The sequence below is a fragment of the Montipora capricornis genome, chromosome 3 (assembly GCF_036669925.1).
Source record: "Montipora capricornis isolate CH-2021 chromosome 3, ASM3666992v2, whole genome shotgun sequence".
In the NCBI taxonomy this organism is placed as follows: domain Eukaryota; kingdom Metazoa; phylum Cnidaria; class Anthozoa; order Scleractinia; family Acroporidae; genus Montipora; species Montipora capricornis.
Genome location: NC_090885.1, coordinates 53575573 through 53592756, shown reverse-complemented (window position 1 = coordinate 53592756; position 17184 = coordinate 53575573). Strand labels below are relative to the sequence as shown.

Below are 17184 nucleotides of genomic sequence, written 5' to 3'. Positions count from 1 at the left end.
TTTGCGTTAAACCGTGAGTCGTCTTAAGGAGGCTCGAAAGGGTTTTCAGCTGAGCGCGCGCGCGTGCGTAAGCCACACACGCAATTCGTAAGCTGCTTGCGTCAGCTCATGATTCAAATGGGTCACCAGAAATAAACAAATACCGCTAATTTCGCTTACCTTTCTCCAATTCCTATATACATGGAATATAAATAGACATCTCCTATTCACGAAAACTACGAAAATTCTACTTAAACGGTTTAATAGTCGCTTAAATCCGTTTGTGTTGACCTGTAGCTCCACTCGCGCGCGGACTCGAATGAGCGGGTGACGCATGCGTAAATGCTAATCTTGTAACCCCCTAATTTTTCCTGATTTTGCAACTTTACTCGTTTATATCTCTGCTTCTGGACGGTGAATTTTTTTCATTTTTTGCATGTTAGCTTAGATTAATTTAAACCGTTTGTCTTTAAAATTTAAAAAAATTCTGTAGGTGAAAAAAAAAATTAGAGTCACAATTCAAAAAAACTTATTTTTCTGAAAAACTGACCTACAGATTTTGTTGAATTTTAAATATTTTAGAGAGTATTTCTAACATTATCTGGTAACGCTGAATGGGAAAATTTCACCGTCCCGTTTCTTCAAAAAGGACAACATATGTTGATTTTAAGGCTCAAAGAAATGCCTAATATCGTTGCCATGGTAACATTATTTTGGCGGAAAACATAATGTGAGAAATCTACGATAGGTACTTAATACCCTGGCCAAATTTCGTCTTGATATGATTGCCCTAACTGTATCTAAGGACAGAATATGTTTATTTGTTTGAAAAAAGGAGAAACTATTTCGAGCCTCCTTAAGCTAACATCAAAGTGATCGGAGTCTTAAATCTCTCTTATGCATCGTAAATTGCAGCGGTTACATTGAATCGTGAAGATAAACCTATTGCCGTTGCACAGTATCTCCATCGTCTCCTCTCTTCTCCTAACCACACTAAACGACATGGATCTAAGAAGAATTTATTTAATTTCTGACAGAGAATTAATTCGTTAGGCCAGATGAGCTCGTCTAATTTTTAAAACCAGAACAATTGCTGGTTTTCACTCACGTGATCAACAGTCATGTTTTTCAACGAAAACAAAAGGAAGCGTTTGCATAATAATAGAGTTAAATTCCCGGAGGATTTGGTCGGGGCGCCTTTTCTTTGTTTAGGGGCACCAACATGGCGGTCGTGACGTCATGTGAAAACCGAGAATCGCCACTTAAAGTCTTAACATTCGTAGAAAAAGTATACTAGTCAGTCCATTTTCCTTATTTTATCGTTTTGTCCATCATTTTACATGGTTTATTTTATTTTAAATTCAGCTGTAATTTTGTATTAAGAATTTCCGATATTTCGCTCTAATTCATTTATATGAAAACCCATCCACTGCAAATTCCTCAGTGTACTTGAAAAAGGCTGGTATATAGAAAAGCAATTCGAAATTACTGTACGTTGTATCGGCTACGCTAATTTCCCTTTCGTAAATACGCGATGCCATTTTTGACGGTCGATGCCATTCTTAGTAACCAAGCCTTTTTATTCGGTTAGCTTTCAATAAATTGTTAGGATTAACTTCATTTAAATACTTCAAAATTGTCGACTTAAAGCTGTTGTTTCGGTAGTGTAGAGTAAGTGCATAATCCTCTTATGCATGTGCTCTTTTCTGTCCAAGACCATTTTGCATGAGCCAAATCTAATGCAAATGAGCGAAAACAAAGGTTTTTCTCATTTGCATTAGATTCGGCACATGTAAAATGCGACGTTTGAAACGGGCCTAAGTATTCTTTTACTCATTTGCAAACGACAAACTTAACAGTCTCGTCCAAATGGTATTGCTTGTTTAAGAAAGGGAAAATTGCATCGGCTACTGCTATTTAAACAGTGAAGTATTCTTTGTTCTAAATTACACCTACCATATCACAAGTTTCATCAAACGTATACCAGGATACGAAACCTATACGTAGGATTATCATCCACGGTTGCTTGCTTGAACGTTTAAGCGGTAGTTAAAGAGGGCGTAGTGGTTTTTTTTTGGACGTAGATGTTGTTGACCTTTTCGCCCCTGAGGGAGACCCCCTTGACAAGTAAAATTGTAAATGAGACTCTTAGAAATGAAATGGTTAAATAAAGGGAGCACAGTTTTTGAGTGGACCGGCGTAGATGTTGTCAAGAGCGTGTTAATTTTCTATTTTTAGTTTATTATACTTGACTTGACAACAATAATAGCTCGAGTAAACAATATCATACGTTGAAAGGAGAAACGTTCCGATGGTTTGGATCAATTTTGACAACTGGCCGGATAAAAACAAGTTGGCTATTTACAAGTGCAGCCGAGAAGTTGAACCAGGGACTACCTGGAACAAATTCAACGAGTGGTCAAAACGTGTCTTGAACCCGGGATTCCCAGATCTCAAGACAAGCGCCCTACCAGTGGGCCACATTGCCCCAGAGTCAAGCTCATAGTTTCATTTTTGTTTATTTGAGTCTTGTTTGCTAGATAGATCTGGTGCGTATGTTTCTTTTTATCGGTTGGGAGTAGTCTACTTCTGTTGTCACATATTCATGTCCTTTTTGTATGTTGTCAGTCATAGACGCAATTTTAAGATGGAGGTTTCGAATATGTGTCATTTGCAGGTACTCAAGAAAAGTTGTTAGCTGGTGATAATAGACTGACTTTTGATGACAAGTCCGAATCACGTGGTCTTTTCGAAATTGTTCAAACTGGTGGCAAGTTTATTATTGAAGCCAATCGCGCTGGATCACTCGGACAAGGCATCCTTATTTTGCGCGTACACAATGTCTACAATGTTCGCGTCAAAATCAACGTTGTGGGATATTCCTCACTGCAACTGACGGCTGTCCCTTACCCTTATGTCAACCAATCGAATTCCACTTTGGCTTCGCTAAAACGAATCGGCAGCTACCACGGGAACTTCCAACAAGCTGCTATGAAGCTGAAAATGATCTTGACTGACAATTCTTCTCATGACGTCTCCATGGCTACGGCAGCGTCGTTTAGTGTCGTAAGTAGTGAGATAGGAGTCAAAGCCTCATTTGGACCCAGTCCCAAGAATGTGTTATTTGTCGACAGGAAGAGTGGCAGCGGAAAGTTGCAAGTTTGTGGAAAATTCTTCGGAAAAGTCTCCAAGGATCTCGAATTTGAGGTATCTTCGCGTGTACTGACGGTGAATCGACTTCTCGAAGTGCAGATAAACGGGCTCAAGAATCACACTCTTCGTGGTTTATCGCTTTCTACAAGAGCTCAAATTCAAGTTGTCTTTCTAATGAACGACAGCTCAGTACTTGGAGTTCAGAATTTCTCTGCCTTTCCCGGACTAGTTAACTTTACTACCAGCAACCGTTACGCAGCGGAGGTTGGTAGCAGGTCTGGCATTGTCACGCTAGTGTCAGACTATCGTGATTTTGTCACCGTGAAAGTCACGCCACTGCAGGGATCAGCTGAGCCAAAGGTTATTCAGTTCTATTGCAATATCGTCCCACCGGTAGGAGGTGTTGACATAGGGCAAGAATTTGGTCCAGCTTTACCAGTACTTAGAGCAAACCAGAGAGTCAAAATCCCTGTTCGAGTTAACCAAGGGAGATCTAAACTCCTTGCGTACGATGTGAAGATCTCTTACAACGACAGACAAGCTCACTTAGTCGATCTTGGAATAAGCACAGTTTATTCGCTCACAAAGGGACAGTTGCGTTTAGCTGATGTAGTAAACCCTGAAGATTCAAGCTCACATATTGCAGATCTTGTCTTTGATACATTAGTCGATGGTCCGCTGAACATTCAGGCCTCGGTGAGCATGTTGATCGATAACAAGCTTGGTTACATAAACAAGAGCAAACCCACACCTGTGCATTGTACCAAGCAACCGCTGGGCGATATCACAGGGGATTGTATGTTTGATATCCAAGATGCTGCTTATGTGATGGCGTACGCGTTTGCGCAAGAGAGGAACTTTGTCGATGAGTTTGGACAAACTTTATCGAAGAGAGTGTCTTCAAAAGTGGTAAGTAAAAAGTATTAAATGCTTCAAAAAGGAATGAACATTGGCTACCAACAAATAATATACATGTGGAGAATAGGTAAAAAAGAAGCCATTTAGCGTGTTGGTGATAAAAAGTTCGGAAGTAGACTTTTTAAGCTCGTACATTTTCAGGTTTTTGGAAACGAGAACATGTGACAATAATTAACATAGCATTTTCTAACAATGGACATATCCATGGTCCCCCCTTCACTCTTTCGAATAAACAAGACGGACAATCAAATCTCCTTGGTATTGTCACATGATCTGTATTAGGAAAACAAAACTATATAGAAGTGAATAAGATCTTTAAGGTGCAACTTCATTTTTATTCTGGCTCATCTGCCGACAGGTTCTTAAGGACGGTGCCTACTATTGTTATTACGCATACGTTGTGCGCATCTCCAGATGTACTCGGATTTTCCTATCGGTAGTGCTAACTAATGCAGGGATATTTTTGCGCGGTTTAAACCTATTCGAAGAAAGCAGAACTTAGCTAGTGCTCTTGCTATCCAAAAATAAAATTGAGGGTAGCCATGCATTTTTCAGAGATAATTAAGCTTTAATTTGGAAAGGAAAGTAATACATTGCTTTGTATTTTAAAGCTTTTTACTAATATTTGAGAAATGAAATGATGGTAGAACCAACTGGGATCTCGGAAAAAAATCCGAGCCCCAGATGGGATTCGAACCCACGACCCTCCGTGATCTAGTCGGATGCTCTAACCACTGAGCTACTGGAGACTCTATGGCGAGCAAGGGTGAAATGTGGGTATTGACTCGAGCTGCATCACGCAGCTACAGAGTCAAATGACTGACAGCATAGCTCATAACTGCATCACGCAGTCACCTTAAAGCATATCTGAGATGCAGCCAACCAACCACCCAAGTGAGCGAATGTGAGAATGATATAAACACATGAGAAATGAAATGATGGTAGAACCAACTGGGATCTCGGAAAAAAATCCGAGCCCCAGATGGGATTCGAACCCACGACCCTCCGTGATCTAGTCGGATGCTCTAACCACTGATCTACTGGAGACTCTATGGTGAGCAAGGGTGAAATGTGGGTATTGACTCGAGCTGCATCACGCAGCTACAGAGTCAAATGACTGACAGCATAGCTCATAACTGCATCACGCAGTCACCTTAAAGCATATCTGAGATGCAGCCAACCAACCACCCAAGTGAGCGAATGTGAGAAGTTGGTTATACCATCATTTCATTTCTCATGTGTTTATATCATTCTCACATTCGCTCACTTGGGTGGTTGGTTGGCTGCATCTCAGATATGCTTTAAGGTGACTGCGTGATGCAGTTATGAGCTATGCTGTCAGTCATTTGACTCTGTAGCTGCGTGATGCAGCTCGAGTCAATACCCACATTTCACCCTTGCTCGCCATAGAGTCTCCAGTAGCTCAGTGGTTAGAGCATCCGACTAGATCACGGAGGGTCGTGGGTTCGAATCCCATCTGGGGCTCGGATTTTTTTCCGAGATCCCAGTTGGTTCTACCATCATTTCATTTCTCATGTGTTTATATCATTCTCACATTCGTTTACTAATATTGTTGATTAATTATCTTTGACAAATGTGTGGTTACCCCCAATTTTCCTTTTGGAATTTAATAACACTTGTTGAGATCTGCTTCTCCCGCATATCCATACAACTGCGCAAGAATATCTTTGAATTAGTAGGCACCGTCCTTAACTACGAACAAAACGTACTTTACAAAATCCATTACCTGCTGTTAGTTTTAACAGGTATAGAATAAAGGTGATACCGAGTAATTGCATTGTGTCTATAAGACAGGCAACAAATGCAAGGAATCGTTGATGTATACTTGTAATATTTCGATATAATTCTATATCATGTTCAGACTGAGGTGAAATACAGGTAGCAGAAATTTGAATACTGCGAGATGGTACATCAGCATAAGCACATGAGAACGTTCTCTTCTGGCCTTTCAACCATTCGCCCTTGTCACACGGCGGCCATATTGTCCTGGGAGACCAAAAGAGCTTTGTTTTACCCGCCAAGCCTCGCAGTGGAAACCTTGGGGGTGAGACTTGGCGTGGTAAAACAAAGCTTTTTTGATCTCCCAGGACAATATGGCCGCCCTGTGACAAGGGCGAATTGTATACATCAACGATTCCTTGCATTTGTTGCCTGTCTTATAGACACGATGCAATTACTCGGTATCACCTTTATTCTAAAACTTTACAAAGCATCATTGCATTTTCTCTTTTTTTTTTTCTACCTGATATTTCGAACGAACTTTGTTTTTTGTTAGCTTTGAAATCAATTGCAAAAGATATTTGGTTCCGAAAAAGTAGAATGACTCTTGGATGGGCTAGGACAGCTATAGACTCGAACATATAGGCAAGAGAACCGAGTGCTATGTCGATCAAAAAAATAATTGGTTTGAAATAGCTGCATCTGGCCCCAGGAGGACAACGTCATCCACTGCATAAATCACTATCCATTGGATAGCGCACTACTGGTTTCGCTATGACTAGTGCTATCCATCGTTTGAACAACCGAGGCCTGGGGCCCGTTTTTCGAAAGTCCCGAAACGTTACGGACCATTTTCCGGTGTCACAATTCTCTTTGTATTTCAAGAACGGAGAGGATTTAAGTCGTGAAACTTCACAGACGTGTTTCTTTTACTTAGCTTAAAAACATGTTAAAAGATCTGCTTTCCAAAACAAGCGGTTAGCAATTTCACAAATGGCTTTTCGGGCCCACAACGTTTTCGGGACTTTCGAGAAACGGGCCCCTGATGTCAGAGATGTTACGGGCATCACGTATTTTCCAAGAAACACATCATGAATGAAATGAATGTATTTATTTGAAGTGCGGGTTATAGATGAGAGGGAAACGTGATTGTCGCACGTATCTGGACAATTGACCTGCACCCAACTGAGTGGCTTCATAGCTCAGTTGGTAGATCGGCCTGATAGCACCGACATCACGGAGGTCATGGGTTCGAATCCCGTTGGAGCTGCCTGAAATTTCCAGGTGTCTACAAAGAGACAATCTTTCAAATTGTCCGGATAAGTCCGAGGATCACTTTTTCCTTGTAAAAGACATCATCTTCATTACTAGTTTTGAAGCAAATTTATCGTCCAAGGTCGTTGAATGCACATTTAGATCGTGTTCTATTGAGATCAACCGTTTTTAGTTGGTTCGTGTTCTATTGGGAAACCTCAACCGCTTCAACCTAAACCGGTTGCGGCTGAAACGGTTGATCCCATGGAACACGATCTTAATAAGCGTTGTGTTTCTTTTTCTATTTCTCTTAAAGTTGGAGAGGATGGATTTCAATTTTAATGGCATGGTAGAACGAAATGACGCATTCCTATTGGCACGTGCAAATTTGGGTATGGCCGCTTTCACACGTGCTATGCACGTGATCACCCCTGATCACCGCGATGAGTCCACGGAATGTACATTGGAAGTAACTGTTAACCTCACCTTACGAGAGGGAGACATGGACACCAGTCGCGATATGCAGGTTTTCTTTGAGTTTGTTGGTGAGGGAAAAGCTTTAAGTAAACAGCTCCGAAACACTGTATTTGAGGCTGGAAAACTCGTGGCAACTTACGATAATGTAAACAATATATCTGGTGGTATCGTTAAGGCGAAGAATCAAGATGGAGGCTTTCAAATAAGGGCCAAACAATCGCAGATTGAAATATCAGAGTTGGGATTGTCCATGATTCAAGTTATGGAAGATTCGAAGTGGTTGAAGCCCATAGTTACTCCACTGTTCGCTTATTCATCCACTCCTCGGTTCTCCTCTTTTTTGCGGGTGAATTTAGAACCAAATGTGGACATGGTTGTAACAAAAGGACACTCGCCTCAGTTAGGTGTAAATATTACTGATTCATACCAGACTTGTCGAGATCCTCTAGTATTTAACAACGTTATGTTTACCTTTGGAAACGATTACGCAGATGTTGAAGGAAAAGAGGAGTCTTTCATAGAAAACTTTACAGAAGACTTGATCCGTAAATACCAGTGGATAAAAATTCAGAACGTTCGACTGGTGCCAGGGAGCATTTTGGTCTATTTCGATGTGATTACACCGAAATCACGAATGAGCAACACTCTCTTGGCATTATGGGAAATGATTAAGTCTGGGTACACTCTTCGTGCTGGTGATACCGTGTATCATGCAAAAGCGATCATGCGCTTAAATGGTCAAGATTACCATGGCAACGACAAGCCCTCGGAAACAGATGGGCCCACTAAGTTCCCCATGGGTATTGTTGTCGGTGTGTGCGTAACTGTTGGTGTCATCTTTATTTTTGGGATCATCGTTTTTTGCTACAGGAGGCGCGTTACAAGAGGGAAAGATCAATCTCAATGGAAGAGCTTAAGTAAAGTCAATATCCTTGATCCGCGTTCAACCTCACGCATGAGCGTTTCGTCATGGGATCATGAGATGTTACCGATCGGCGCCTTTTCTAATTGTTCATATGGTGATGTCTCTCCGTCCCCAACTCCCTCGAGCCCAAATTCACCTTCTGCTTACTGGAAAGGGGAGGGAGAATTTGGCGTGCGGAGACAAAGGAAGATCCATTCTGTCTCTTCTCAAGGGTCGGCTGAGGCCTGGATAGAGTCGGGCTCTCCCACACCAAAACGAGCTGCTTCCCCAAAGTTTAAAAACTCATCACCTGTGGGACAAGTTCTGAGCATACACACAGGAAATAGTCAAGACAACCCTTCCAAAGAGGATTCTCAAAGCCCGAGCGCTCTCAAGCGTCCTATTTCTCCATTGGTCGCTCAAAACGAATCCAATTTTAATAGTAGCGATTCCTCAGACGACGAACTCATTAGAAGTGGTAAGTCGTCTCCTGTATTCACCCCGCGCCTCAAGTCAAAAGAGACCCGCCCAGAAGCGTTTCTTTTTGATAAAGCTGTGTTGTACAAGAGGATGAATGCGCAAGGAAGTTTATCAAGGCATTCGTGTAAGTTGTGCTTAATTATTATTTTGTATTCCAATTGTAATTAGAAGAACATAATAAACCATCATGTGACACTATTATAACGCAGTGTCTTGGTGGGATTTCATTAAAAGACAGTCGCGGATATGAAAACTGGTTGCGACAATGAACGAGTCAATATTCTGGAGTTCAGGTAGGGTACCCGAACCTCCTTAGGCTTAGTGGAAAGATCGGTTTTTCTTCGGAGCCTTTAACCAGAAGTGTCTAACTTATATATATTTATGTCACGGCGTTTTCATAGACCGAGCTATTTTGAGATCAATTTTCCTTCCAAGTGAGACTCCCCTAGGAGTCTTGTATGCCAATCGTACGCTTTCGATATTTCCAGTTACCTTTGGGAGGGCTCGGAATAGCCATTCGTGCGGACTGAAATACAACTTTTCTTGGAAAATGTAATTAAAGAGCCGTCCGAAAATAGCTTGGTCTGTATAAACACTTTGACATAGGCCATGTATGGAAGCTCCGTGCTCCTGGTCGTGGGCGCCTGATGTCCCCATAATATTTGTGGGCACGTAAAATGGGACTTACTTCATTAAGGCACTCATTGCTGAGACCCTCTTCATCAAACTCCATTTATCAATGACCAAAGTCAATGGAAAGCACACCTTTTGTAATTCAGTATACTTTTGCTTTTGCTCTCACAGCACGTTCCAGCTCAGCTGGCTCAAGCAGATCTGGGTCAGGCCTCAGTTCCCCCAGGGTGAATGTGACACCTCTTCCGCCGGGATTCGTTGGGAGTGGTAAAGACGGAAATGATATCACGATTGAGGGTATGGCATTAATTTGGTCTGACAGTCTTGGTTTCTTTGTTCATCTGTCGGATAACGGCAAACTGTCTCTGTCATAATTTTATTCCGAATTCATACCGCAGGAAATTCCACTTAAGCCTGAAAAGCTGTTTAAATAACAGTCGTAAATGCGATGATTGTTCATCTTAACATGCTTCATGTACAATCGTGGGTAAAATTCCTTGGGACAGTTATGAACACTCCTAACTATGTATTATTTCTAAATCACTTCCAAAAGCAGTGCTCTATTTCAAGACTCGACTCCAGTTCCTCCTCCTCCACCCAATGCAATTCGCTGTTTTCGCAAATCTCATAATACAGTTCATTTTGGGGCGTTATTTGCACCAAAGCACTGGATTTCCAGTTCACTGAAGCATGATACAATCCCAAGAATATAAGACTTGTATTGTTTTCATGTAAAGAGCGCCCCAAAACGTATTGGAATTTGCATTATGGGAATGGGAAAATAGTCTATGTTAAAAGTCTGAAAAAGAAAATACTGGTGCATATTTATAACATTGTGGGTGGGGTGGGGGAGAGAGGCTGAGCACATACAGTTAAAATATCGCGCGTCTGTTTGCTTCCCGCGTGTTAAAGGAGTCAGAAGTGCAAATGTGTCCCAAGAATTTTGTCCATGATTGTATGTCTTTCATCTATGTAGTCGCTTCTTTTACATTCTCTGCATGTTTATTAGAAACTCACATATAGAGACCTGCTCCCAGTTGGCACAGAAGCTCTGCTGGTAAAGCGCTGCATCGGTATCGCTGATGTCTTCGTTTGGAATCCCTGTTCAACCCTTCCATTCCTGGCTTTCTTTTAATCACTGCTTACGTAACGTTCGTAACTGCCATGATCTATAAACTCAGTTTGGAAGTGGATGAGACAGAGAGTTAAAAACCAAAACGTATTAAGCGGGCTCACAAGTTCTCTGGAGGGCCTTACAATTAAAAACACGACAAGGGAGTTTATCAGCCTGAACTAAAACTGTCACTTCTTTTTACCAAATACTCAGAAAAGTGTCAAAAAATAGTGGTTCAACATTCACAGAAGTCTATAACCCTGAATTGTCCATCTTGGATGGAATGCCGCCCAGCATTTTACAGTATTATCTATTTTTAGAAATGCTAGCGCTACTGCTATTTTGCATTTAGCACGGACAATCCCTCCTAGGGCAACCTCGTCGCCGACCAATCAGAAGCGTTGGGGAATATTTGATTCAACCTGTATTCCAAGTTTAGATAATACCGTAATCTGATGGGCCAAGGCCAAATAAGACGGATCGACACTTCTGGTTTATGGACTTACGGCAGACGAGAGATCGCTTTCGAAATATGAGCACCAAAACAGCTAGTTTCGGAAATGACTTACCAAAGTCAGTGTGCGCAAGACCAGAGGTAACTTAAACACGCCTGCCATTACCACACTTTACTCACAACCTGTCTTTTATACAGATTTATTGAAGACAGCTTGGAAAATCTGTTTTTCATTTAGATACAAAGAGAAAATCTCAAAACATAAAACGGGGATGGTGTTTTAAAAAGAGAGTTTGCTATAATTTTTGAATTTCCCTCTGCAGCGCGTGCTTTGAACAGCTAATTTTCCATTTCCGGCCTCATTCACTTCTGTCACTAGCTGTTGCGCTGAACATCGAACTAGTCATGATGTACAAATCTCCACCCTTTCCTCAATGCAGTACTTCGTGCCTCGTTCGTAAAACTTACCATTGCAAATTCATTGGCCTTCGGTCGACGATTATGACGGCCGTAGTCTGCATTTGTTTACTGCAAATAAACATGGCGGACGCCGTGGGAGCAAGGCAAGATGTACGCAGGATTGGGATCGCATAGAACTCCTCTAGACGATGTTTTGTATGATCTACTAAGGTTCTTTTTTAACTGGGGTACAGGGAAACAAAGAAAAAATGAGCCGGGAACGGGGGAGGGGGCTACTAACTATACGTTAGTTCCCGGGGGAGGAGGGGGAGCGCTACTAACTATAAGTTGGAAGAAAAGAAAAAACTTTTTTTATGAAAACGTTTTCCGAGAAGTATTTTGAAGTTCTTAAGAACTTGCTTTAAAAAACGTTTTCTTTAACGTTTGTGAAACATTTTTAAGACGAAGTTTGGAATAAAGTTCGGGAACAGAACAACACCAGAAACCTCTAACGGTATCAGGGAGTAAAGGATGGGACTCCTCTGTTTCTTTCATTGATGCAGGCTTTTATGTCTGTAATATTAACAGTTGCTTATTTTTGCAGACGAACCGTTCACTTTGAGACTACCTGTAAACATCCTCAACACAGTAAAAGGACGTCAAGGTGAAAGCGCAAAGCCTTTCACTAAAATTGGCTTCGTCGAGTTTTCAAGCGCTGCCTTGCTGAGCGAGCTCCGAGAAAGACTCAAGGGAACTTTCCCCGACATCCTGCAGAGGAAACCTTTCTTGTTTCAAGATGCCCAGATGGCAGACGTTGAACCGAGTTGCGAAGAAACAACTAAGACTTCTTACAACTTATGCGTTATCATCAAATTTGCCAACGCCAAAGGTATCACCAGGAGTTATTTTCCAATTCTTTGTTTTTTTTCAAATGATACATTCCCAGACAGGAAGATAGCTGCTGTGGTAATATTACCACCTGATGCTTAGCGTGCAACTACGTACCGTCTGTGCATTTGCCACCATTTCATCCTCTTTCTTGCTTTACTGTGAGAATATTACTGGTTAACTTCCCACGCATACGCTTTTAGGGCTTCCTCGAGTTCCTCCCCGACGAACGTCTGCTGAAACCAAAAAGCACTTCCGTTCAACAGCTGTTTGCCCACTATTTAAAGAGACCAATCAGCATTGACTCATTGTGTTTGCGTAGCCAATCACATGAGCGAAATAATGCCATACCAAACACGAGTTCACCCAAAACTGTAAAACGGCCTCTGATTAGTTCGTAATCCACAAACGGAAGAGGTCTTTCGTTTCAGCAGACGTCAGTGGGGGAGGAACGCGTGACGAAGCCCGTAGAACGTCTGAGCGGGAGGCTATATTACTGGTCTATGTAAAGACGTTTCACCTCTTAGAACAAGTCTTCAAGTTCAATGGAATTGAGGTGTCGTTTTTATCTTCTCTTTTAGAAGCTGCACAGTTATTCTGCCCATGTGGTGCCGCCGCTCACTTCCAGTGCTCCAATTGTTACAAACGAGGCTATTGTGGCCGTGAGTGCCAAAGGAAGGATTGGCTTCTTCATAAAACAAAGTGTGAATCGGAGGAAGTTTCCGCAGTTTAACTTGAGTGAAAAAAAAAAAAAGAAAACAAAGGGGTCCCCGAAATAACCAAAGCTGTAAATTTTAGATAGATTAGGTACCCTCACTGAAGTATTACGTACGGCTTTCTTTCTTCTTTCTCGTAATTTAATTTCTTTGTTGTTTTGGAGATCTTCGCGAGCGTTTAGGGGGTATTTTCTTGTCCCGTTTATGCTGATGGTTTGCCTATTTCCCAGGCCTCTTATATTTCATAGGCGTGTGTATCGTCAACATATCTTCGCGTGAGGACTGGGCAAACTCGGCAAGTCACTCGTGAGTGAGTTTTCTCTCAGGGGATTTTTGGCAGAAATCGAAAACGTTCATGCAGTTACAGAAATCAGAGTTCAAAGGAAGGACTAATTTGGGCATATACGTAATCTCATTTTCTTTCTTTGGAGGTGCAAACGTGGCTTCCTAAATGAATCGTTTTTCGTTAGAACCAGCCTGAGGTTAATGACTTAATATTTTGTTTGTTAGTCGACAAGTGTGAATTTTGAAACGCGTGTAATATTGTTTCTTCCTTTAACAGTAATTTAACGGTAAACAATGAAACACCTACAAAAGAAACAAAGAAAAAAGCAGTAACAGTACAGCAACAGTATTTTTTTCTGTCTCATTTGCTTCTTAAAAAGGATTTTTTCTTACAATAAGTATACATGCATATAGGAACTGAATGCCTCCTTATCTCTAATCCAGGCGGGGTTCCCTAGAAGCAATAGCTGTTATGTTCTTTTACAGTTATTAGAGTCAGGAACGCTATTCGATCAAACACATGCGTGGATATAGTGGAAGTATGAAATAGCATACTAGCTCTTATGTGGCAGTCCCTCCGAGTGCAGCCTCCGCTTACGAGACAATCGTATGACTCGCTGGTTTCCGGCGGTTTATCACTCTAGAAATGTGTGGCGATAACATTTTGTTTTCTAAAAAAAATTATGGTTAAATATACTGTTTTCCGAATTTGTCAATTGCCTCAGTTAAGTTGAGTGGTAATAAAATTCATTTCACCTTCATTTTCGTGTTGCTTTCGTTAGTTAAAGACCGCGAACGTTTCTCTCAATATCACGAAGATGTTAGCGGGAGCAGTTAGCCATTTTCTCCCTTTTGGGCCTATGCAAATCCCCATTTTGACAGTCTACAGCTTCTGCAATAGATCAAATTTGTGGAGATACAAGTTAAATGGTCGGTAATTTTAACTTATCGTTTAGGTCCGGAAATGTTGTCGGCGTTTAGAATGAAGACCCAAAGTTGAAGGTTCCCGGAGGATTCACTCAAGTGTCTGATATAAATCCAGTTACCTATTCTTTGTCGTATTTGAATGACTCAAGAAGTGGTGGCAGAGGAAATATTGAGCTACTTTCGGGATTGTTTTCGGAGGAGTTTTAAATTTTTACAATGATTTGGGATGCACCGGTTGTCAACACAGGAAAACAATGCGTTCAACAGATCAATCGAGAGAGAGAGAGCACCACAATCTTCACAAAAGGAAACAAACGAGTATAATCTAGTTCATCCTCAGTATCACCGGCAAAACGAAGCCGTAAAAAGCAACATTCTGAAACGACTCTTCAACGTAAATAATACCGCACACGTGGTGGCCATGCAAGATTGTCCCACGAAAGCATGTTTTTGAGCTCAAATTCCGATCCAGACTAGGGGCTCGTTCGAGCAAAAACTGCTATAGGATAACGGCAAAAATCTGCAAAACAAGCCATAAACCGTCTCTTAATGAGATGACTAGCAGCTATATTTGATCATTCACCCCATGCCCAGTCTCACACGAAGTTGAGGAGCTGTCAGTAGCCTAGGAGCGAGGATGGCACAGTCGGTTAGTGCGCGGCCTTGGTGCAAGAGGTCCTGAGTTCGATTCAAGGATCTCACATCCTTGTTTCGACTTCTTTCCGTTCTGTGTAGCTTACGTAGCTTTAAATACCCGTAAAACGGAGCACTGATGGCGAGGGGGGAGTAAAATGAGCGCACCGTCGACCTCCGGTTTGTCAGTTTAATTACTGTTACGAGTTATCGACGTTAAATAAGGTTGCTTTATGGATGTCTCAGCTGATCAGAGCCGTGCGCCCAATGACACGGTAAACCTTTTCATTTATTGTTGACATGGGTTTGGCTCTGTGATCTATTTCAACATCCCAAAGCGCTTCTTGAGGTAGTTGTTGCACCAAGGGACGTAAATTATGGAGCGTCATTAGTGACAAAATTCCCCTTTTAGTATTATGAAGTAGTTATGGGGTTATGAGGTAGTTCGGTATTGAAGTAATTTTGGCATTATGAAGTAGTTTTGGCATTATGAAATAGTTTTGGTATTATGAAGTAGTTTTGGCATTATGAAGTAGTTATGGGGTTATGAAGTAGTTTTGGAATTATGATGTAGTCTTGGCATTATGAAGTAGTTTTGGCATTATGATGTAGTGTTGGAATTACGACGTTATTATTATCTCTTCACTGCCGGCTGCCATGTTGATTTCGTGTCCAGATTTCGCGGGTTTTTTGTTATCCCATGATCCCCTTCGTACCCAATTGCACAGTCGCAGAGAATCATGGTACCATCATAATGCCAAAACTACATCATAATTCCAAAACTACGTCATAATTCCAAAACTACATCATAATGCCAAAACTACATCATAATACCAAAACTACTTCATAATGCCAAGACTACATCATAATGCCAAAACTACTTCATAATGCCAAAACTACTTCATAATGCCAAAACTACTTCATAACCCCATAACTACTTCATAATGCAAAAACTACTTCATAAGTCCATAACTACTTCATAATGCCAAAACTACTTCATAATGCCAAAACTACTTCATAACCCCATAACTACTTCATAATGCCAAAACTATTTCATAATACCAAAACTACTTCATAATGCCAAAACTACTTCATAATGCCAAAATTACTTCAATACCAAACTACCTCATAACCCCATAACTACTTCATAATACTAAAAGTGAATTTTGTCACTAATGACGCTCCATAGTAAATGACTGAAAGGCATCCAGAGACGGGGACATTTTCATTGTAAGCAGTACCGTAGGTTTGATATCGGGCTCTCGAGGTGAAGGCTGGGATAACATGTAGAACTGTATTGTCGTGATGGCATTCATTGTCAGACCAAACGCTGTTGCTGAACAAGAAAAGCAGTGTACGATCTCTTGAATATCATCAATTAAGCCTTTATTTACAAATAGAAACTTCATCAATATTCAGCAGATCTCAAATGCATCTTTCCAGTACCACCATCGGATCGCGTGCAAACCATAGTCCCAATGTGGGTGGGCATTTCGATTCCTCCATTGCTGCCTTCAGAATAACTGTTCGTCAAAGCGAAGTTAGCTCCACGACACTTATTTGTTTCACACCAAGTTGGAGTACGTCAAAAGGCTCCGACGTCAGAGACCCTTGTTTGCATTCCGCTATAAAGGCAGCAATTGTAGCACGCAGTTTCTCTGAGCATCCATTCGGGTTTAACTCCAATGGCCCATACAATCGCCTGCGAAAGCCTGAGCACTCGTGTTTGTATAGGTAATCAAATGCTGACGAGTGAAATTGAATAGTTTCACGCGCATTTTGTCCAAAATCAAATCATTTCCCGAGCCTTCAAGCGGGGGAAATGATTTGACAAAACGCAAGTGAAATTATTCCCCAATTTTACGAGTATACCATTTGATTAGCCATTGTTCTCCTGGGCCCGGTTCCTCGAAAGCCGATTAACGCTAATCTAAGATTAAAAATTAACCAAGCAGTTTATTTCTCTACTCCCAAATGCTGTTCAACGCAGATTTTTGGCAGAACTTTACATGAGAAGACGTCAATCTTGAAAAACAAAAATAAGCAAAAGAAACTTTCACCAAAAAGTTGAAAACGTGAAACAAAAGTTTACGCTAATCCTGGATTAAGTTAATCGGCTTCCGAGGAACCAGGCCCTGGGCGACAAATTACTAAAAAGCCGATTAACGCTAATCTAAGATTAAAAATTAACCAAGCAGTTTATTTCTCTATTCCCAAATGCTGTTCAACG

At 41.2% G+C, this 17184-nt stretch overlaps 1 protein-coding gene across 1 annotated transcript in view; it reads left to right on the top strand.

Annotated features, from left to right (window-relative positions):
• The window catches only part of LOC138043387 (fibrocystin-L-like), an 88367-nt gene extending 74212 nt beyond the window's left edge, over positions 1-14155 (top strand). Inside the window, exons 54-58 of the mRNA XM_068889633.1 lie at positions 2657-4041; positions 7361-9029; positions 9710-9835; positions 12110-12394; positions 12975-14155. Of these exons, the coding sequence (XP_068745734.1) occupies positions 2657-4041; positions 7361-9029; positions 9710-9835; positions 12110-12394; positions 12975-13126 (3617 nt within the window). The 3' untranslated portion in view covers positions 13127-14155. The remainder of the gene's footprint in view (positions 1-2656; positions 4042-7360; positions 9030-9709; positions 9836-12109; positions 12395-12974) is intronic.
• Positions 14156-17184: the final 3029 nt, after the last annotated feature.